General features: G+C 45.3%; 1 protein-coding gene across 1 annotated transcript in view; it reads right to left on the minus strand.

Annotated features, from left to right (window-relative positions):
- Window positions 1-24,292, minus strand: part of LOC116967685 (nck-associated protein 1-like) — a 183,726-nt gene that overhangs the window by 43,034 nt on the left and 116,400 nt on the right. The window contains exons 23-25 of the mRNA XM_033014275.1: window positions 23,592-23,689; window positions 14,757-14,850; window positions 6,857-6,939 (exon numbers count right to left, since the gene is read on the minus strand). Of these exons, the coding sequence (XP_032870166.1) occupies window positions 6,857-6,939; window positions 14,757-14,850; window positions 23,592-23,689 (275 nt within the window). The remainder of the gene's footprint in view (window positions 1-6,856; window positions 6,940-14,756; window positions 14,851-23,591; window positions 23,690-24,292) is intronic.

Consider the following 24,292-nt stretch of genomic DNA (forward strand, 5'->3'; position numbering starts at 1 on the left):
GAGGCTGCAGGGTGATTTGAATAGGTTGGGAGAGTGGGGAGATGCATGGCAGATGCAGTATAATGTGGATAAATGTGAGGTTGTTCATTTTGGTGGAAAGAACAGGAAGGCAGATATTATCTAAATGTTGTCAGATTAGGTAAAGGGAAGATGCAACGAGAACTGGGTGTGCTTGTACATCGGTCACTGAAAGTAAGCATGCAGGTACAGTAGGCAGTGAAGAAAGCTCAAGACATGTTGGCCATTGCGAGGGAATATGAGTTTAGGAGTAAGGAGGTCCTACTGCAGTTGTGCAGGACCCTGGTGAGACGACACCTGGAGTATTGTGTGCAGTTTTGGTCTCCTAATTTGAGGAAGGACATTATTGCTATTGAGGAAGTGCAGCATAGGTTCACCAGGTTAATTCCTGGGATGGCGGAACTGATACATGATGAAAGAATGGGCCAACTGTGCTTGTATTCACTTGAATTTGGAAGAATGAGAGGGGATCTTATAGAAATATATAAAATTCTTAAAGGATTGGACAGGTTAGATATAGGAAAATGTTCCACATGTATGGGGGGATTAGAACCAGGGGTCACAGTTTAAGAATAAAGGGTAGGCCATTTGTGACTGAGAGTATGAAACACTTTTTGTATTGCCGATAATTGTGTATTGTGAATCTGTGGCATTCTCTGCCACAGAAGGCAGCGGAGGCCAATTCACTGGATGTTTTCAGGGGTGAGTTTGATTGAGCTCTTGGGGCTAAATGAATCAAGGGATATGGGGAAAAAGCAGGAACGGGGTACTGATTTTAGATGATCAGCCATGATCACATTGAATGGTGGTGCTGGCTTGAAGGGCCGAATGACCTACTCCTGCACCTATTAATCTATGTTCTATGTTTCTATGCAATGCACATAGGGAACGATGCTTGGATAAGTACCATGGAAGACAGGGTCCAAGGGAGTGTTGAAGAACAGAGTTGGTGATGCAGAGATCCTTGTAGGTGACAGCACACGAGATAACTTAGTTCAGAAGGCTTATGGGACACTGGCTTTCGTTATTCGGGGCCTTGAATACAGGAGATGCACCAACGTTATAACGCATAGGTCAGACCTCAGCTCAATATTGTGTACAGTTCTGGTCAGCACACCATTGGAAGGATGTGGCAGCACTGGAGAGGGTGCAGAGGAGGTGTATCGGGTTGTTGACTGGAACAGTGTTCCTGTTACAAGGAGAGACTGGAGAAGCTGCGGCTTTTTTAACCTGATGTCAACAAAATAGAGAGAGTACAGAGGAGATTTACAAGAATGTTGCCTGGGTTTCAGCAACTAAGTTACAGAGAAAGGTTGAACAAGTTAGGTCTTTATTCTTTGGAGCGCAGAAGGTTAAGGGGGGACTTGATAGAGGTCTTTAAAATGATGAGAGGGATAGACAGAGTTGACGTGGATAAGCTTTTCCCACTGAGAGTAGGGAAGATTTAAACAAGAGGACATGACTTGAGAATTAAGGGACAGAGGTTTAGGGGTTTACTCAGAAAGTGGTAGCTGTGTGGAATGAGCTTACAGTGGACGTGGTGGAGGCAGGTTCGATTTTATCATTTAAAAATAAATTGGATAGTTATGTGGATGGGAAAGGAATGGAGGGTTATGGTCTGTGCAGGTAGATGGGACTAGGGGAAAATAAGTGTTCGGCACGGACTAGAAGGGCCGAGATGGCCTGTTTCCGTGCTGTAATTGTTATATGCTTGTATGGTATAGGAGGATGAAGGGCCCTGTTTAGAGGTTTATAAAGGGGCATGGTGAGGTAGATAGCCATAGTATTTTCCCTAGGGTAAGGGAGTTTAAAACTGGAGAGCATAGATTTAAGATGAGGGGGGAAAGAATTTCATAGGTGAATGCTTTTCACTCATAGGGTCACAGAATGATACAGTCTGGAAAACAGGTCCTTCATCCCAATTTGCCCAAACCGGCCAACATGTCCCAGCTACACTTGTGCCACCTGCCTGGGTTTAGTCCATATCCCCCCCAAATCTGTCCATTCCATGTATCTGTCTAACTGTTGATTAAACTTTGGGATAGTCCCAGCCTCAAATTCCTCCTCTCGCTGCTTGTTCCATACACCCACCATGCATTGTGTGAAAAAGTTACCCCTCAGATTCCTATTAAATATTTTCCCCTTCACCTTAAACCCTTGATCAAGATCCTGCTGCAATTTTTCACAACCATCTTCACTGTCTGCAAAATCACCTAATTTTAAATTATCGGCAAACTTGGGGAAATCATGCTTGACTAATCTTCTGGAATTTTTTGAAGATGTAACTAGGAAAATGGACAAGGGAGAGCCAGTGTACCTGGACTTTCAGAAAGCATTTGATAAGGTCCCACATAAGATATTAGTGGGCAAGATTAGGGCACATGGTATTGGGGGTAGAATGCTGACATGGAAAGAGAAGTGGTTGGCAGACAGGAAACAAAGATTAGGGATTAATGGGTCCCTTTCAGAATGGCAGGCAGTGACTAGTGAGGTACTGCAAGGCTCGGTGCTGGGACTGCAGCTATTTACAATATACATCAATGATTTGGATGAAGGGATTCAAAGTAACATTGGCTTATTTACAGATGACACAAAGCTGGGTGGCAGTGTGAACTGTGAGGAGGATGCTATGAGAATGCAGGGTGCAAGGCAGAAGAAGATAAAAGGCAGATAAATGTGAGGTTATCCACTTTGGTTGCAAAAACAGTAAGGCAGATCACTATCTCATTTGGCATCAAGTTGGGAAAAGGGGAAGTACAACAGGAACTGGGGGTCCTTCTTCATTAGTCTATGAAAGTAAGCATGCAGGTACAGCAGGCAATGAAGAAAGCGAATGGCATGTTGGCCTTTATAACAAGAGGAATCGAATATAGGAGCAATGAAGTCCTTCTGCAGTTGTACAGAGCCCTAGTGAGACCACACCTGGAGTATTGTGTGCAGTTTAGGTCCCATAATTTGAGGAAGGGCATTATTGCTATTGAGGGAGTGCAGCGTAGGTTTACAAGGTTCAATCCCGGGATGGCGGGACTGTCATATACTGAAAGAATGGAGCAGCTGGGCTTGTACACTCTGGAGTTTTGAAGCATGAGAGTGGATCTCATTGAAACATACAAGATTGTTAAGGGTTTGGACACGCTAGAGGCAGGAAATATGTTCCCGATGTTGGGGGAGTCCAGAACCAGGGGCCACAGTTTAAGAATAAGGAGTGAGCCATTTAGAACGGAGACAAGGAAACACTTTTTCTCACAGAGTGGCGAGTCTGTGGAATTCTCTGCGGTGGAGGCAGGTTCTCTGGATGCTTTCAAGAGTGAGCTACATAAGGCTGTTAAAAATAGTGGAGTCAGGGGATATTGGGTGAAGGCAGGAACGGGGTACTGATTGGGGATGATCAGCCATGATTACGAAGGGCTGAATGGCCTACTCCTGCACCTATTGTCTAATACTCCCATGTATCTTCTCATCCAAATCATTGATATAGATGACACAGTAATAGGCCCAGCACTGTTCCCCGAGTCCAACTAAATGCCTCTATATCCTATTCCTCAGATTAGGCTCTCGTAAGTTTCTTTGTATAGATGTTAACCACACTGGTCAATAGCACCCATTATTTTCCCTGCAGCCCTCCTTGAATAGAGGGTCAACGTTTGCCGCCCTCCAGTATTCCAGCACCTCTCCTGTATTTAAAGATAACTCATAAATTTCAACCTGGGCTCCCACAATTTCCACTCTAGTGTACCACAATGTCTTCAGATATACCTGATCAGGTCCTGGAGATTTGTCCTCCTTCATACATGATAGTACCTTCAGCACCTCTTTGACCATAACATTAACTGCACTCAAGCGACTGTCCCAAGTTCTTCCATCCTCCTGTCTTTCTCCTCAGGAAACACAGAGGAGAAATACTAATTGAGGACCTTGCCCATTTCCTGTGGCTCCACATAGAGGTTACCAATTTGATTCCTGAAGGGTCCCACTCTCTCTCTAGTTTCCCTTTTCATCACCTGGTTGGTGCTAGTTACCTTTATGTATTTATAAAATCTCCTGAGATTGTCAATTAATGTTATCTGCCAGAACATTCTCCCAGTCCCTTTTTGCCCTTATATCCTTTATTGGTTTACTGTTTTCAAAACACGAGGAGTTGAGTATAGGAGCAAAGAGGTCCTTCTGCAGTTGTATAGGGCCCTAGTGAGACCAACCTGGAGTATTGTGTACAGTTTTGGTCCCCTAATTTGAGGAAGGACATTCTTGCTATTGAGGGAGTGCTGCATAGGTTTACAAGGTTAATTCACAGGATTGCTGGACTGTCATATGCTGAGAGAATGGAGCGGCTGGGCTTGTACACTCTGGAGTCTCAAAGGATGAGAGGGTATCTTATTGAAACATATAAGATTATTAAGGGTTTGTACACGCTAGAGGCAGGAAACATGTTCCCGATGTTGGGGAGTCCAGAACCAGGGGCCACAGTTTAAGTATAAGGGGTAAGCCATTTAGAACATAGACACATAGAAAATACGTGCAGGAGTAGGCCATTCGGCCCTTCGAGCCTGCACCGCCATTCAATATGATCATGGCTGATCATCCAAATCAATATCCCATACTTGCCTTCTCTCCATACCCCCTGATCCCTTTAGCCACAAGGGTCACATCTAACTCCCTCTTAAATCTAGCCAATGAACTGGCCTCAACTACCTTCTGTGGCAGAGAATTCCACAGATTCACCACTCTCTGTGTAAAAAACGATCTTCCTGCATCTAGCCTGTCCAACCCCTTAAGAATTTAGTAAGTTGCTATAAGATCCCCCCTCATCTTCTAAATTCTAGCATGGACAAGCCGAGTCTATCCAGTCTTTCTTCATATGAAAGTCCTGCCATCCCAGTAATCAGTCTGGTGAACCTTCTCTGTACTCCCTCTGTGGCAAGAATGTCTTTCCTCAGATTAGGAGACCAAAACTGCACGCAATACTCCAGGTGTGGTCTCACCAAGACCCTGTACAACTGCAGTAGAGCCTCTCTGCTCTTATACCCAAATCCTTTTGCTATGAATGCTAACATACCATTCGCTTTCTTCACTGCCTGCTGCACCTGCATGCTTACTTTCAATGACTCGCAGGTCTCGTTGCATCTCCCCTTTTCCTAATCGGCCACCATTGAAATAATAGTCTAATAAAAGGATTATCGGTGGGCGGCGCGACTCTCGTCAGCAGCGGCCTCTACAGTCCGTCTGTGTTTTATTATTTTTTATCTCGTTTTTATGTAGTTTTTGTTATTTTTTTTGTTCGGGTATGTGTGTGGGGGGGTGGGGGGGAGGGGGTAACTTTAAAATCTTTCCCCTGCATGGGAGACCCGACCTTTTCTTTGTCGGGTCTCCGTTGTCGTTGGGGCAGCAACGTGGAGCGGCCTCCAACAGGAACGACCTGGGGTTCCAGCTGCGGAGCTGCCGACTGCTCACCGTCACGGGGCTGGCCGAGTCCGGAGTGGGTGGAGCTGTGGTGGACGCTGCTGCCACCCGACCTCCGGAGATTCGGAGGCTGCAACTGCGGGTTTGGCATTTGACGGCAACGCCGGGAGCCCGCGGGTCCCTGCTGGGAGACCGCTTTTCGGGGCTTCCGCAGCGGTGACTTCTCCCGCCCGAGTTGCGGGGTTGAAGAGCACCTGAGCGGGGCCTTACAGCACCGCCCCGCGCGGCTTGGAATGGCCGCGGGACTTTGCGAGCGCACGCCGGGGGCTCTAACACCAAGACCCGGTGCGCGACCTTGCATCACCCGGCGTGGCTTTAATGGCCGCGGGACAATCGCCATCGCCAGCCGGGGGCTTTAACTTTGACTCTGACTCTGACATCGGGGGGGAGAGTGCAGTGGAGAGATAAGTTTTTTTTGCCTTCCATCACAGCGATGTGATGGATGTTTGTGTAAACTGTGTTGTGTCTCGGGTCTTTTTGTTTTGTAATGTATGGCTGCAGAAACGACATTTCGTTTGGACCTCAAGGGGTCCAAATGACAATAAATTGAATTGTATTGTATTGTAATAGAACGGAGATGAGGAAACACTTTTTTATACAGAGAGTTGTGAGTGTGGAATTCTCTGCCTCAGAGGACGGTGGAGGCAGGTTCTCTAGATACTTTCAAGAGAGAGCTAGATAGGGCTCTTAAAGATAACAGAGTCAGGGGATATGGGGGGAAGGCAGAAACGGGGTACTGATTGTGGATGATCAGCCAAGATCACATTGAATGGCGGTGCTGGCTCGAAGGGCTAAATGGCCTACCTATTGTCGATTGTCTATTGCTTAGTTCTGAAAACCTCTCCGGTAATGCTGTAATGATCCCAGCTGCCTATACCTGTCCCGTGCATCCTTCTGATTCTTGATCAATGCCTCAATTTCCAAGCTTCCTTACGTCAGATGGTGGTGGGTCGTATCTGCCTCAAATACGCACTCTTGTTGGGAGGTGCCTAAGGAAGTAGTTGAGGCAGGTACTATAACAACATTTCAAAGACATTTGGGCATGATAGATACAAAAAGCTGGAGTAACTCAGCAGTCAGATAGCATCTGGAGAAGAGGAATAGGTGATTTTTTGGGTCGAGACCCATCTTCAGACCAAGATAGTTGGCCAAGATAATTTCAATCAACATACTGGGACAAGTGCAAGGCTAGGAAAGATTTAGAGGGATATAGGCCAAATGTAGGAAATTGGAACTGGCTCTTGCTTGGCATGGACAAGTTTGGCCTTAGGGCCTGTCTCTTTGCTGTGTGACTGAAAAGTATTAAACACGAGAATACGATTGCATTCGGTGGTGGAGTCTTGCTGCATCACAATGCTTTAAAGCCAGTGCTGCCACTTACACCATGGAGTGCTTCCTGTGCCATTGATCGAAAGGTGAGAATCACACCGATAATCATCATCCTCTTGAGAACGTTGTCAGAAGCTGCAACACACAAGAACAACAGGAGTCAGTCTTGAGGCAAATGACCAGGTTCATCCACAGGAGAGACAACCGTGGGACTCTTCCCGAGGACGGGAATGGGGTAGGATCATGGGTGGATCTGAACCCATTGCCACGGACATGGTGGACAGCATTGTGTCCCGACCCTACCCAGTACCCTGCCACCCCGTGGATGGACCCGGGGGCCTCCTGGAGACCAAGGGCTGCAGCGCCGAGGTCCGGCTGACCATCGACTGCTGCTCACCTCTCGGCGCTCAGGTGGGGATCTGACCGTGCCGTCCTCTACAAGATGGGGTGGCCCACGAGCGTAACTCCAATCCATCAGCACGAGGTTAAAGGCATCCTCACAAATGTCTTTTTTTTCAAAAATAGATTTTAATCATTATTAAAAATATATACAAAAGAAAAACCATGCAAAACTCTTAATACATTCTTGGTATCTTTACATTCAATATTGTCAGTGTCATAGAGTCAGAGATGTCTGAAACAGCCCCTTTGTCCGAACTTGCCCAACACCGACCAAGATGCTCCATCTACACTGGACCCATCTGGCCACGTTTGGCCAATATATCTTTAAGCTTTTCCTAGCCATGTACCTGTTCCATTAGTTTGATTGAAAGATGTAGCATGGAAATAGGCCATCCAGCCCACTGAGTTCATGCAGACCACTGGTGTCTGGTTCCATGTTATCCCACTTTCTCATTCATTCCTTGCACATTAGGGCAATTTACAGAGGCCAGCTGACCTACAAAGCCGCACATCTTTGAGACGTGGGAGGAAACCAGAGCTCCAGGAGGAAATGCACGCGGTCACAAGGATAACGTGCAAACTCCACACAGACAGCACCCAAGGTCAGGATCAAGTCTGGCTCTCTGATGCTGTGAGGCAACAGCTCTACCAGCCATGCCTAGTGTAGGCACCTGTCTGTTTATTTATGTATAGGACCATTTGCACCCATATGGCCCCCTGGTCGTGATATCTCTTCCCTTGTGTGATGGGTCCCCACTAGACTTGCCTGCAGTGTCTAAAGTCTAAAGTCCTCCAGTCCCAGCAATATCCTTGTGAATCTTTTCTGCACCCATTCTAGATTAATGGCACGAGAGGACATTGCTATGAGGTGAGAGGGTAATGGAGATGTGCGGGACAAGTTTTTTTTTTTACACATAGAGATGGTGGATGACTGGAACACACTGCTAGGAGTGGTGGTGGTGGAGGCAGATGCAATAGTGGCAGGTTTATGTGTAGGCCAGAGAGACCAGTTTAGCAATTACATTACGTTTGGCCAACGTCAGCCAACGTCGTGGTAGGTGGAGACTCCATTGTGAGAGGTACGGATAGGGGTTTTGGCTGGAACAGACGGGATTCGAGGATGGTGTGCTGCCTCCCTGGTGCCAGGATCCAGGATGTCACGGACAGAGTGCAGAAAATCCTCAAGGGCGAAGGTGAACAGCCGGAGGTTGTAGTGCATGTTGGCACAAACGATGTCGGAAAGAAGGGGATGAATATTCTGAAGCGTGACTTTAGAGAACTCAGAAAAGTGCTGAAAAGCAGGACCTCCAGGGTGGTTATCTCCGGTTTGCTTCCCGTTCCTCGTGCGGGCGAGATACAGGACCTGTATGTGTGGCTGAGGAACTGGTGCAGGAGGCAGGGATTTAGATTCCTAGTCCATTGGGATCTGTTTTGGAGTAAGGGGGAACTGCACAAAAGGGATGGATTGCTCCTTACCATTCTGCATTCTGGCAGGCAGGTTTGCCACTGCTACACGGGTGGTTTTAAACTGAATAAGGGGGTGGGGTGTCAAATGGGAAAGTCAAGGACGGAGTTAAAGGGAAAGGGAGTAAAGGGATAGTTAATGACCCCAGAATTAAGGGAAAGAAAGCTCATAAAGAAATAGCAGAGTATGCCCAAGTGTACTAGGGATCGATGTGAAAGGTGAGATGCGTAAAGAATTAAAAGTATTGTATTTGAATGCGCGAAGTATAAGAAGTAAAGTAGATGAGCTTGAGGCTCAGTTAGAGGTTGGTAGATATGACATTGCGGGGATTACTGAGACGTGGCTGCTGGAGGATCGGGCCTGGGAACGTAATATTCATGCTTATACATCCTATAGAAAGTAAAGGCAGGTGGGCAGAGGGGTGGGGGAGGCAACTCTGGTGAGGGATGGAATTCAGTCCCTTGCGAGGGAAGACATAGGGACTGACGAGGTAGAGTCACTGTGGATTGAGTTGAGGAATTGCAAAGGCAAGAAGACACTAATTGGAGTTATTTACAGACCCCCAAATAGTAGCCTGGGTATAGGGTGTAAGTTGCAGCAGGAGTTAAAACTGTCCTGTAACAAAGGTAATGCCACTGTGGTGATGGGGGATTTCAATATGCAGGTAGACTGGGAAAATCAGGTTGGTTCAGGACCACAAGAAAGAGAGTTTGTAGAGAGCCTCCGAGATGGATTCTTAGAGCAGCTTGTAATGGAGCCGACCAGAGAAAAGGCAATTCTGGGTTTAGTGTTGTCCAATGAACCAGATTTGATAAGAGAACTCGAGGTAAAGGAACTGCTTGGAGGTATTGATTATAATATGATTTGTTTTAATCTGCAATTTGAGAAGGAGAGGGTTGAACTTCTTTACTCAGAGAGTGGTAGCGGTGTGGAATGAGCTTCCAGTGGAAGTGGTGGCGGCAGGTTCGTTGGTATCATTTAAAAATAAATTGGATAGGCATATGGATGAGAAGGGAATGGAGGGTTATGGTATGAGTGCAGGCAGGTGGGACTAAGGGAAAAAAGTTGTTCGGCACGGACTTGTAGGGCCGAGATGGCCTGTTTCCGTGCTGTAATTGTTATATGGTTATATGGTTAAATTGGAAGTGTCAGTGATGCAGTTGAATAAAGGGGAATATGAAGGCTCATGCCAAGGCAGACTGGAAAGGGATTCTAGCAGGAATGACGGTGGAATAACAATGGTAGGAATTTCTGGGTATAATCCGTCAGACGCAGGATCATTTCATTCCAAAAAGGAAGAAAGATTCTAAGGGTAGTAGGAGGCAACCATGGCTGAGAGAAGTTATGGATAAAATAAAACTAAAAGAAAAGATGTACAATCTGAGAAAATACATTCTTACCATAGAGGGTGTACAGAGAAGGTTCACCAGACTGATTCCTGGGATGTCAGGACTTTCATATGAAGAAAGACTGGATAGACTCGGTTTGTACTCGCTAGAATTTAGAAGTTTGAGGGGGGATCTTATAGAAACTTACAAAATTCTTAAGGGGTTCGACAGGATAGATGTAGGAAGATTGTTCCCGATGTTGGGGAAGTCCAGAACAATGGGTCACAGTTTAAGGATAAGGGGGAAATCTTTTAGGACCGAGATGAGAAAAACATTTTTAACACAGAGAGTGGTGAATCTGTGCAATTCTCTGCCACAGAAGGTAGTTGAGACCAGTTCATTGGCTATACTTTAGAGGGAGTTAGATGTGGCCCTTGTGGCTAAAGGGATCAGGGGGTATGGAGAGAAGGCAGGTACAGTATACTGAGTTGGATGATCAGCCATAATCATATTGAATGGCGGTGCAGGCTCGAAGGGCCGAATGGCCTACTCCTGCACCTAATTTCTATGTTTCTATGTATAACACAGCAAAGAGTAGCCGGAAACCAGAGGACTGGGAAACGTTCATAGGACAACAGAAGGAAACAAAGCAGGCAATACGGGCTGAAAAGATGAAGTACGAGGAGAAGCTGGCCAGGAATATAAAGAATGACAGTAAAAGCTTATTTAGATATGTTACGGGAAATAGAATGGTAAAGTCAAAAGTGGGTCCCTTGAAGGCAGACATGGATGAAATTATTATGGGAAACAAGGAAATGGCAGAAGAATTTAACAGGTACTTCGGATCTGTCTTCACTAAGGAAGACACAAACAATCTCCCAGAAGTACTGGAGGACAGAGGATCTAAGGAGGTAGAGGAACTGAAATAAATTTTCATTATGCAAGAAATAGTATTGGGAAGGCTAATGGGACTGAAGGATAATCATTTTCCAATGTTCAATAGATCCAGGATCAGTTCCTGTGGATTGGAGAATAGCTAATGTTATTCCACTTTTCAAGAAAGGAGCGAGAGAGAAAACGGGGAATTACAGACCAGTTAGCCTGACTTCGGTGGTGGGAAAGATGATAGTCAATTATTACAGAGGTAATAATGGGGCATTTGGACAGTAGTAAAAGGATTAGTCCAAGTCAACATGGATTTGTGAAAGGGAAATCATGCTTGATTAATCTTCTGGAATTTTTTGAGGATGTGACAAATAAAATGGATGAAGGGGTGCCTGTGGCCTTCATAACAAGAGGATTTCAGTATTGGAGTAAAGAGGTTCTTCTGCAGTTGTATAGGGCTCTGGTGAGACCACATCTGGAGTATTGTGCACAGTTTTGGTCTCCTAATTTGAGGAACGACATCCTTGTGATTGAGGCCGTGCAGGGTAGGTTCACGAGATTGATCCCTGGGATGGCGGGACTGTCACATGAGGAAAGATTGAAAAGACTAGGCTTGTATTCACTGGAGTTTAGAAGGATGAGGGGTGATCTTATAGATACATAGAAACATAGAAAATAGGTGCAGGAGGAGGCCATTCGGCCCTTCGAGCCAGCACCGCCATTCATTGTGATCATGGCTGATCATCCCCTATCAATAACCCGTGCCTGCCTTCTCGTCATATCCCTTGACTCCACTAGCCCCTAGAGCTGTATCTAAATCTCTCTTAAATCCATCCAGTGATTGACAGGTAATTCCATGAATTCACAACTCTCTGGGTGAAAAAGTTTTTTCTCACCTCAGTCTTAAATGACCTCCCCTTTATTCTAAGACTGTGGCCCGAGGTTCTGGACTCGCCCAACATCGGGAACATTTGTCCTGCATCTAGCTTGGTTGCCCCCTCATCCTTCTAAACTCCAGTGACTACAATCCTAGTCTTTTCAATCTTTCCTCATCTGACAGTCCCGCCATCCCAGGGATCAATCTCGTGAACCTACGCTGCACTGCTTCAATCACAAGGATGTCCTTCCTCAAATTAGAAAACCAAAACTGTACACAATACTCCAGATGTGGTCTCACCAGAGCCATATACAACTGCAGAAGAACCTCTTTACTCCTGTACTGAAATCCTCGTGTTATAAAGGCCAACATTCCATTAGCTTTCTTCACTGCCTGCTGTACCTGCACGCCAACTTTCGGTGTACAAGGACACCCAGGTCTTGCTGTACCTCCCCCTTACCTAACCTAACCCCGTAGAGATAATAATCTGCCCCCTTGTTTTTGCTGCCAAAGTGGATAACCTCACATTTATCTATATTATACTGCATCTGCCACGCATCTGCCCACTCACTCAAGCTGTCCAGGTCACCCTGTAACCTCCAACATCCTCTTCACAGTTCACACTGCCACCCAGCTTTGTGTCATCCACAAACTTGCTAGTGTTGCTCCTAATTCCCTCTTCCAAATCATTAATATATATAGTAAACAGTTGCAGCCCCAACACCGAGCCTTGCGGCACTCCACTCGTCACTGCCTGCCATTCTGAAAAGGACCCGTTCACTCCTACTCTTTGCTTCCGGTCTGCCAACCAATTTTCTATCCATGTCAACACCCTACCTCCAATACCATGTGCTCTAATTTTAGTCACCAGTCTCCCGTGAGGGACCTTATCAAAGGCTTTCTGGAAGTCCAGATACACTACATCCACTGGCACCCCTTCATTCATTTTACTTGTCACATCCTCAAAAAATTCCAGAAGACTAGTCAAGCATGATTTCCCTTTCATAAATCCATGTTGACTTGGACTAATCCTTTTACTACTATCCAAATGCCCCATTATTACCTCTTTAATAATTGACTCTAGCATATGAAAGTCGTGTCATCCAAGGAATCACACTGGTGAACCTTCTCTGTACTCCCTCTATGGCAAGAATGTATTTCCTCAGATTAGGAGACCAAAACTGTATGCAATACTCTAGATGTGGTCTCACCAAGACCCTGTACAACTGCAGTAGAACCTCCCTGCTCCTATACTCAAATCATTTTGCTATGAATGCTAACATACCATTAGCTTTCTTCACTTCATGTTGCACATGCATGCCTCCTTTAAATGACTGGTGTACCATGACACCCAGGTGTCGTTGCATCTCCCCTTTTCCTTATCAACATATTTTAGTTATCACCCTCTGTGTGAAAAAGCTGAACCTCAGGTTTCAATTAAATCTTTCCCTTCTAACCTTAATCCTATGACCTCTAGTTCTTGATTCCCATATTCTGGGTAAAATACTCTGTGCTTTCACCGTTCTAATCCATGATTTGATACATCTCTATAAGATCACCCCAAAGCCTCCTGTGCTACAAGGAAACATGTCATCATCTGCCAAACCTCTCCCTACAGCTCAGGCCCTCAAGTCCTGTCAATATGTTCGTAAATCCTGGAAGAACTCAGCGGGTCAGGTAGCATCTCTGGAGGACATGGATAGGCAACGATTCAAGGTGGGCCATACTGTAGACTCTTTTGGTCTGCAGAAGAGTCCTGACCTGTATTGTTGCCTCTAGATGTCCTACAGAAATACTGCCCAATAAGCTGAATTTCTCTAGCACCTGCAGTTCCTTGACTCACTTCGTAAATCTTCTCTGCATTCTTTCCATCTTAACAGTATCCTTACCATATCAACGTGACCAAAACGAAACATAATACTCAAAATGCGGCCTCACGTTCATCTTGTACAAATGTAACATAACATTCCACCTTTTCTAATCAGTACCCTGACTGATGAAGACCAGCATGTCAAATCCTTTTTCACCAACCTATGTCCCTGCAACACAACAGTTCTGTGTCAAGTCCCCCATATTTACAGCATTTTGGGAGTCACCACTGACCCGAATCGCAGAGCAGCCACACAAATCCCCTGCCCACAAGAGCAGGTCATAGGCTGGGGATCCTACAGCGAGTAACACCACACCCCCCCCCCCCCCCCCCCCCCCCCCCCCGTCCTCTCCCCCTCCCCCTTCCCAAAAGCCCTTCCACTATCTGCAAGGCACAAGTCAATAAACAGTAGACAATAGGTGCCGCAGTATGCCATTTGGCCCTTTGAGCCAGCACCGCCATTCACTGCGATCATCCCCAATCAGTACCCCGTTCCTGCCTTCTCCCCATATTCACTGACCGCAATTTTTAAGACCCCTATCAAGCTCTCTCTTGAAAGCATCCAGAGAACCCGCCTCCACCGCCCTCTGAGGCAACGAATTCCACAGACTCACCACTCTCTGTGAGAAAAAGTGTTTCCTCGTCTCTGTTCTAAATGGCTTACTCCTTATTTTTAAACTGTGGCCCCTGGTTCTGGACTCCCCCAACATCGGGAACATGTTTCCTGCCTCTGATGTGTCCAAGCCCTTAACAGTCTTATATGTTTCAATGAGATACCCTCTCATCCTTCTAACATCCGTCAGGACTGTGATGAAACACTCTCCACTTGCCTGAATGAGTGCAGTGAGAAACACCACTTTGGAGTTCAACACCATCCTGAGCAAAGTAGCCACTTGATCATCACCCCGTCCACCACCCTACACACACCCGCACTCCACCACTGGCACACATAGATTCAAGACTTGATGTGATGAAGAGGATACAGGTGTCCGAAGCGGGGTAGTCAGGTTTGACGGGATCGATCCCTGGGTGGAAGGCTCGGGCAATGATTCAAGGTGGGATGATTCGTTTCAACAAAAGAGAGGATCAAACTAACGAGGTAAAGTAAAACATTGTGTCACTCACATGTTAGACGCTTGGCCAAGGTAGTCATCACATCTGGTTTCCGAAGGTTGGACCTTATTTGTACCAAGATGTCCATGTTCTCCACCACCAGTTTCTGTTTACACAATACAACATACACTGTGAATCATGAGGTTGCCGTGAGTGCTGGACTCAGCCTGGTCCGTGACAGGCACAGCCCTCCCCTCCATCAACACTTCTACATGAGGCTCTGTCTCCAGAAGAACGGAAATATGCCATCAGAGACACCCACCATCTGGTCCATGTTCTCTTCCCGCTGCCACTGTCGGGCAGGTAGTCCCACACTACCAGTTTCAAGAAAAGCTACTTTCCCCCAATTATCAGACCTGCGCAACGATGACCACAATCCAACCTCGGCAGCAGAACACCACAGACACTTCTTGCATCACCATGGACTTTGTTTAGAATGTTGTGTTAGTGCTTAAGATCATGTTTTTTTTTGCAGTCTTTTTTGTTTCACTATCTTGTATCATTTATATTTTAAGTGTTATCTGAGTCCATGTGCGTGTGGTGGAACACAGAACAGAACAAACAACTAGGGGTTTAAGAAGGAACTGCAGATGCTGGAAAATCGAAGGTAGACAAAAATGCTGGAGAAACTCAGCGGTTGGCGCCGGAGGAAGGAGATGGCAGCCTGTTCGTTTTTTCATCCTTTTTGTTATTTTTAGCGTTTGTTTAAAGTTTGTTTTAATGTTCTTCTGTTTGGTTTATGTTGGGGAGGGGGAAACTTTTTTTCCAGGTCCTTACCTCCCGGAGAGGTGATGAAGTTTCGGATCACATTCTCCGGGCTCTGCAGCCTACCATCGATGGAGATGAAAAGCTGCCTCGGACTGTCGTGAACCCCACCGCGGGGCGCGGACTTACTTCCCATCATGGGCTCGCAGTCTCGGGAGAGGCTAGTCGGGAGGTCCAACACTGCAGAAGGTTCGTCCAGCCCCGACACGAGGTTTGATCGCCCGGTGCGGGGGAGCAGACTACCCCCCGATGCAGGAGCTGAACGCCTCGACGCGGGCCTAAATGCCGCCGGCTACGGGACTCAAGACCGTCCCGTCAACGGGGGGCTCGAGGCCCCCGACCGAAGAAGAACAACAAGGGAAGGACTTGGAACTTTATTTTCGCCTTGCTGACCATTGTACAGTGAGGAATGTATAGCAGTCACTGTGATGGATGTTTACGTTAAAATGTGTTTTTTAGTCTGTTGCTTTTTAAATTGTATGACTGACCTGGCCAGTGAATTTCACTACACCAATTGGTGTATGTGGCAAATGAACATGAACAGTACAGCACAGGAACAGGTCCTTATGCCCACAGTGTCTGTGCTGAAGAGAATCCCACGTTAAACTAATTTGCTGTCTGCACATGATACATACCTCTCCATAACTGAATATGAATGAATTGCAGATGCTGGTTTACACTGAAGATAGACACAAAAAGCTGGAGTTACTCAGCAGGTTAGACAGCATCTCTGGAGAAAAGGAATAGGTGACATTTCAGATCTAGACAGAAATACCGCCTGACCCGCTGAGGTGCTCCAGTTGTTTGTGTCTATCTTCGGTTTAAACCAGCTTTTTGTCTCTACGCTCCATAAACTGCTTGGCCATGTACCTATCATAAACATCACCATCATATCAACCCCTTGGCATCACGTTCCAGGCACTCACCACCCTCTGTGTAAAAGACATGTCCCACACAACTTTACATTTTGCCTCTCTCACATCAAAGCTGTGCCTTCATTGATGCTTCTTTGTAATTACCCACCTGTTTTCCATCCTGCTCTCTTTATATTGCTTAAAGGCCCTGTCTCATTTCATCTTTCTGAACCTTGCATATGCTTCCTTGTTATCTTCAATTGAAGTTGCAACCTCTTTGGTCATTCACTTACTTTGCCATCCATTCTCCTGCTCCTTAATGGAACATATTAGTTCCGAACTTCAAACAGCTGGATTTTAAACAAATCCCACATATCAGATGTAGACTTACCCAATAACAGCTACTCACAATTGAATGTCCCATGCAATAATGCTGCCTAACAATGCCTTTACCTGCCACATCCCAATTAAGTACCTTCCCTCAAGGTCCAGTATTACCCTTACTCATTACTATCATAAAACATAGAGTTGTGAGCACTGTTCCCAAAATGCTCTTCCACTGAAATACTGGTCATCTGACAAAGCTCAATTCTCAACACTGGGAGTATGTTCCCCCCTCAAGTTGGAATATCCACATACTGTTTCACAAAACCCTCTTGAATACTAACAACATATTCTTCCCTGTCCAAGCCTTTGGCACTGAGCAAGTCCCAGTCAATATTGGGGAAGTTAAGCAAGTCTCTGTTGCTTTGGCATCTTTCAGTAATCTGCTAGATATTGGAGGGCCTATAGTGCAATATCTTTAGGCTGCTTGCACCTTTCTAATGAGTTAGCAAATGCTGAACAGGCAGCATCTTCCATTTCTGAAACACCACCCATATAACCATATAACAATATAACAATTACAGCACGGAAACAGGCCATCTCGACCCTTCTAGTCCGTGCCGAACACGTATTCTCCCCTAGTCCCATATACCTGCGCTCAGACCATAACCCTCCATACCTTTCCCGTCCATATAACTATCCAATTTATTTTTAAATGATAAAAACTAACCTGCCTCCACCACCTTCACTGGAAGCTCATTCCACACAGCCACCACTCTCTGAGTAAAGAAGTTCCCCCTCATGTTACCCCTAAACTTCTGTCCCTTATTTCTCAAGTCATGTCCCCTTGTTTGAATCTTCCCTACTCTCAGTGGGAAAAGCTTATTCACGTCAACTCTGTCTATCCCTCTCATCATTTTAAAGACCTCTATCAAGTCCTCCCTTAACTTTCTGCGCTCCAAAGAATAAAGCCGTAACTTGTTCAACCTATCTCTGTAACTTAGTTGCTGAAACCCAGTCAACATTCTAGTAAATCTCCTCTGTACTCTCTCTATTTTGTTCACATCCTTCCTATAATTAGGCGACCAAAATTGTACACCATACTCCAGAATTGGCCTCACCAATGCCTTGTACAATTTTAACATTACATCCCAACTTCTATACTCAATGCTCTGATTTATAAAGGCCAGCACACCAAAAGCTTTCTTTACCACCCAATCTACATGAGATTCCACTTTCAGGGAACTGTGCACAGTTATTCCCAGATCCCTCTGTTCACCTGCATTCTTCAATTTCCTACCATTTACCATGTACGTCCTATTTTGATTTGTCCTGCCAAGATGTAGCACCTCACACTTATCAGCATTAAACTCCATCTGCCATCTTTCAGCCCACTCTTCCAAGTGGCATAAATCTCTCTGTATACATTGAAAATCTACTTCATTATCCACGACCCCACCTATCTTAGTATCATCTGCATACTTACTAATCCAATTTACCACACCATCATCCAGATCATTGATGTACATGACAAACAACAGTGGACCCAACACAGATCCCTGTGGCACCCCACTAGTCACTGGCCTCCAACCTGACAAACAACCATCCACCATTAATCTCTGGCATCTCCCATTCAGCCACTGTTGAATCCATCTTGCTACTCCACCATTAATACCCAACAATTGAACCTTCTTAACCAACCTTCCGTGAGGAACCTTGTCAAAGGCCTTACTGAAGTCCATATATACAACATCCACTGCTTTACCCTCATCAATTTCCCGAGTAACCTCTTCAAAAAATTCAAGAAGATTAGTCAAACATGACCTTCCAGTCACAAATCCATGTTGGCTGTTCCTAATCAGACCCTGTTTATCCAGATGCTTATATATATTATCTCTAAGTATCCTTTCCATTAATTTGCCCACCACTGACATCAAACTAACAGGTCTATAATTGCTAGGTTTACTCTTAGACCCCTTTTTAAACAATGGAACAACATGTGCAGTACGCCAATCCTCCGGCACCATTCCCGTTTCTAATGACATTTGAAATATTTCTGTCATAGCCCCTGCTATTTCTATACTAACTTCCCTCAATGTCCTAGGGAATATCCTGTCCGGACCTGGAGACTTATCAACTTTTATATTTCTCAAAAGTGTCAGTACTTCCTCTTCTTTGAATCTCATAGTTTCCATAGCTACTCTACTTGTTTCCCTTACCTCACATAATTCAATATCCTTCTCCTTGGTGAATACCGAAGAAAATAAATTGTTCAATATCTCCCCCATCTCTTTTGGCTCTGCAGATAGCTGTCCACTCTGACTCTCTAATGGACCAATTTTACCCCTCGTTATCCTTTTGCTATTAATATAGCCGTAGAAACCCTTTGGATTTACTTTCACCTTACTTGCCAAAGCAACCTCATATCTTCTTTTAGCTTTTCTAATTTCTTTCTTAAGATTCTTTTTACATTCTTTATACTCCTCAAGCACCTCATTTACTCCATGCTGCCTATAATTATTGTAGATCTCTCTCTTTTTCCGAACCGTGTCCAATTTCCCTTGAAAACCATGGCTCTTTCCAATTTTTACTATTTCCTTTCAACCGAACAGGAACATAAAGATTCTGTACTCTTAAAATTTCACCTTTAAATGTCCTCCATTTCTCTTCCACATCTTTCCCATAAAACAAACTGTCCCAATTTACTCCTTTTAAATCCTTTCGCATCTCCTCAAAGTTAGCCTTTCTCCAATCAAAAATCTCAACACTAGGTCCAGTTCTGACCCTCTCCATAATTATATTGAAACTAATGGTATTGTGCTCACTGGTCCCGAACTGTTCCCCAACGCATACCTCTGCCACCTGACCCGTCTCATTTCCTAACAGGAGGTCCAGCACCGCACATTCTCTAGTAGGTACTTCTATGTATTGCTGCAAAAAACTATCCTGCACACATTTTACAAACTCCAACCCATCCAGCCCATTTACAGAATGTGTTTCCCAGTCTATGTGTGGAAAATTGAAATCTCCCACAATCACTACCTTGTGCTTACTACTAATATCTGCAATCTCCTTACATATTTTCTCTTCCAATTCTCGCTTCCCATTTGGCAGTCTATAATACACCCCTATAAGTGTCGCTACCACTTTCCCATTTCTCAGTTCCACCCAAATAGCCTCCCTAGATGAGCCCTCTAATCTATCCTGCCAAAGCACTGCTGTAATATCTTCCCTGATAAGCAATGCAACACCTCCACCTCTTGCCCCTCCAATTCTATCACACCTAAAGCAACGAAATCCTGGAATATTTAGTTTCCAATCACAGCTTCTCTCCAGGGATGCTGCCTGTCAAGCTGAGTTAGTCCAGCAATTGATGTCAATCTTCAGTTTAAACCAGCATCTGCAGTTCCTTCCTGCACCTATTCTTACGTTTAAACTCCGCCCTGGGAGAAGTACAAGGTGTTGCATTATGGTAAGTTAGACCAGGGCAGGACCTGCACAGTAAATGGTTTTGGAAGAGTGTTGTAGAGCAGAGAGATTTGGCAGTGTAGGTGCACAGTTCACTGAAATTGGTGAATACAGGTAGACAGGGCGGTGAAAAAGGCTTCCCTTGATCGGATGGGGCACTGAGTACGGCAGTTGAGATGTCATGTGACAACTGTTCAGGTCATTGGTGTAATTATGGTCACCCAGCTATAGGAAGGATATCATTAAGCTGGAAAGGGTGCAGGAATTTCATGAGGATGTTACTGGGACTAGAGGACGAGTTAAAAGGAGAAGGTAGACAAAAATGCTGGAGAAACTCAGCGGGTGAGGCAGCATCTATGGAGCGAAGGAAATAGGTAACGTTCGATCCAAAACCCTTCTTCAGAAAAGGAGAGACTGGATACACTAGGATGTTGCGGAAGAGCATAGGAGATTGAGGGTGATTTTAATTAGGAATTTAAAATCACGAGGAGCATGGATCAGATCACATATTTGTTCCATAACAGGGGAGTCTTAAACCAGAGGGCACGCATTTAAGGTGAAAGGAAAAAGATTTAAAAAGGTTAAAGTTTTGCAACTTTTTACAAATGTTTAGGGGGTATGTGGAATAAATGAGCTGCCAGACGAAGTGCTAGATCGGATAGACCTATCTACACCACTCATAATGTTATATACTTCTATCAGGTCACCATGCAACCTCCAGCATTTCAGAGAAAACAATCCATGTCTGTCCGAACTCTTACTGCAGCTAATACTCCCTTAATGAGGCAACATTTGGTAAACCTCTTCTGAACCCTTTACAAGTTGCCCCATTCATGTTCTTCCTGTAATGGAGCAACCCGAATTGCATGCAATACTCCAAATGTGGCCTAACCAAAATCTTATAAAGCTGGATCATTACTTCCTGACTTTTATACTCAACGCCCTGACATATGAAAGCAACTATACCATATGTATACCTCTTTACCACTTTACCAACTTGTGTTGCCACCTTCAAGGAGTTATGGACTTGGACCCAAGAACCACCTGTACATCAATGTTGTTAAGGGTCATGAATTTAATTGAAACATTTCCCCATACATTTGTCCTCCCAAATTGCAACATGCTTGGATTAAACTCCAACTTCCATTGCTCCATCCATTTCTGTAACTTATTCATATCCAGTGGAAGATAGGCACAAAAAGCTGGAGTAACTCAACGGGACAGGCAGCATCTCTGGAGAGAAGGAATGGTTGGCGTTTTGGGTCGAGACCCTTCATATCCAGCTCAATACCATGCCAGCCTTCCTTACAGTCTACGACCTCAGTAATCTTGGTGTTATCTTCAAACTTCCCAACTCACTGTTCTAAATTATCTATTTATTTATTTATATATATATATATATATATATAACTAGACTAAGTGGGATGTTCACACGGGAGGGCTGGTCCCCCGATGCAATATTCCACCTCTCCACCAATTCCAATATTGGTGGCCAGTGGGGAGGGGGGCTTTCTGAAGTGCTGGTATGGGTTCTTGGGGTGGCAGCTCAGTCCCTCAAGCCTGATGTACCGGCAGCTCACTTACGGCTGGTGGGCTAGCAGTTGACTCATTGCAGGGTGCAAGGTAACCAAATTCAAATCCATTCTCCTACCATTTCAAACGGTGCAAGGCCACCAAATTCAAGTGGTTTCTTACCATTTCGAGCAGGGTGCAAGGCCACCAAATTCAAGTGCAGTTTCCTACCACTTCAAGCAGGGTGCAAGGCCACTGAATTCAAGTGCAGTTTTCTACCACTTCAAGCAGGGTGCAAGGCCACCGAATTCAAGTGCATTTTCATGCGACTTCAAGCAGGGTGCAGGGCCACCAAATTCGAGTACAGTTTTACACCTCTTCAAGCTGGATCAAAGCCCACCAAATTCAAGTGCAGTTTCATACCACTTTCAGCAGGGTGCAAGGCCACCAAATTCAAGTGCAGATTCATACCATTTCATGCAGGGTGCACGTCACCAGATTCAAATGCAGTTTCTTACCATTTCATGCACGGTGCAAGGTCCCCACATTCAAATGTAGTTTCATACCATTTCAAGCAAGGGGAAACCACCATAAAACTACCATAAAACCACACAAAATACTACTCACAGTACAGTAGACATTCAGTGTGTTCAGTTGATTCACAGCTCAGACAGAGTCGTGACCTCTCCCCCATCATGCAGAGACTGAGCCGCACCCGCACTTCCAGGTTTTATAACCCCTCCCCAACCCACCGGAAAAGGTGTGGCCTTCATGGCGTGATTGGCAGGAGAGAGATTCTCAACATTTTTTAAACACTAATAACACTTTTATTTTTCATTGATGGGAAGAATCCTCTGCACCTGCAGAGCAGAGGGGGGCTGAGTAAGTTGGCCAAAAATCACAGTCATAAGCGGTAGCGTTTTATCTAAAATCAATATACATTGCAAACAGGAAGTTACCCAAAGCACCCAAACCACCATTTGCTGGAGTGCCTTTTAACTTCAAGCCAAAGCACCCAAACCATGATTTGCAGGAGTGCTTTTTAACTTCAAGCCAAAACAACCAAACCATCATTTGCAGGAGTGCCTTTTAACTTCAAGCCAAAGCTCCCAAATCACCATTTCCAGGAGTGCATTTTAACTTCAAGCCAAAGCACCCAAACCACCATTTGCAGGAGTGCCTTTTAACTTCAAGCCAAAGCACCCAAACCATCATTTGCAGGAGTGCCTTTTAACTTCGCAAAACCCCCTCCCCCAAACAACCATTTGCAGGCAGTGCCTTTTTACTTCAAACCAACCATATTTTCATTTTCAGACCACATTAAGGGGACTCACATGTGTTCAGTGTTATTCAGAGCTCAGAGAGATGTGAATCTCTCGCTTCCTCCATCTGGCAGAGACTGAGTGAGGCACGCCACTTCCTGGTGTTATAGTCCCTGTCATTCCCCCTCCCTCCAGCAGGTGCAGCAGAGAGAATGGTGATTTAAAAAAAAACATTAATATCTCTCTGATTTGTCATCGATGGGAAAAATCCTCTGGTCCTGGAAGGCGGACGTGGGCTCTGAGCGAGGTGGCCAAAAATGACGGCCATACGTGGCGGCGTTCTCTCGGAAATCGCACCACAGTGGGCCAAAAGCGGTCAAGATCAGACTTTTAGTAATATATAGATAGATAAACAGTAGCAGTCGCAGCACAGTTCCGCGCGAAACTCTACTGGTCACAGACTGGTCACAGACCTCCAGTATGAATATTGTCCTTCCACCACAACCCACTGTCCTCTAATCAGTAACCCAGTTCTGAATCCATGCAACCAACTACTAATCCCCTTCATCTTAATCTTCTTGATCAGCCTACCTTGATAAATTAATGATAAATTCTATAACATCATTGTGGGGAGGGAGACCATCACCACAGACACTGCTCACCTTCAGCTCGGCCACCTGTGACGTGACATGCCACATCAGATGCTCACTCATCTGTTTCATTCCGTATGGACCAATCAGTTCCGCCAACGCCTGCATCTCTAACAAGGGACAATGGTTGAAATCAAGAGCAAATATTTCAATGTAATAACAGAATTAATCCTTCAATGAAGCAATGAACCCAGTGAGGTTGAATTGGTCAACTGAGTTATCCCCATACAGTGCAAAGTTCAGTAGCACAGCTACGCAGCAAGACCTGTCCCTTGAATCAGCGAGGTGCGGTGGTTTAGGTGGGGAAGGGTGAATGAACCAATGAGTGCAGACTGAGGGAGCAGCCTCTGCAGAAGGCGGAAAGGGGTGGACAAGGGAAAATGTGATTAGTGGTGGGATCCCATTGGAAGCGACAGAAATGACCGAGGATGCAGAGGCTGGAAATCGTGCAAGGTGAGGACCAGGGGAACTCTAAATTTGTGCCATCCTCGGGGGAAGGGGGGCAAGAGCAGGACTACGGGACACAAAAGGAGACGGGTGAGTGATCATCTATAACTGAAGGGGGCGGGAGGGAAACCATGTTTACTAAACTAAGAGGAAATCTCATGTCCTAGAATCTTAGCTTGGGAGCAGATGCAGCGGAGACGGAGGAATTAGGAGATGGGAATAGTGTCTTCGCAAAAGGTAGGCTGGGAGGAAGGGTTGTCTGGATA

The sequence above is a fragment of the Amblyraja radiata genome, chromosome 41 (assembly GCF_010909765.2).
Source record: "Amblyraja radiata isolate CabotCenter1 chromosome 41, sAmbRad1.1.pri, whole genome shotgun sequence".
NCBI lineage: Eukaryota > Metazoa > Chordata > Chondrichthyes > Rajiformes > Rajidae > Amblyraja > Amblyraja radiata.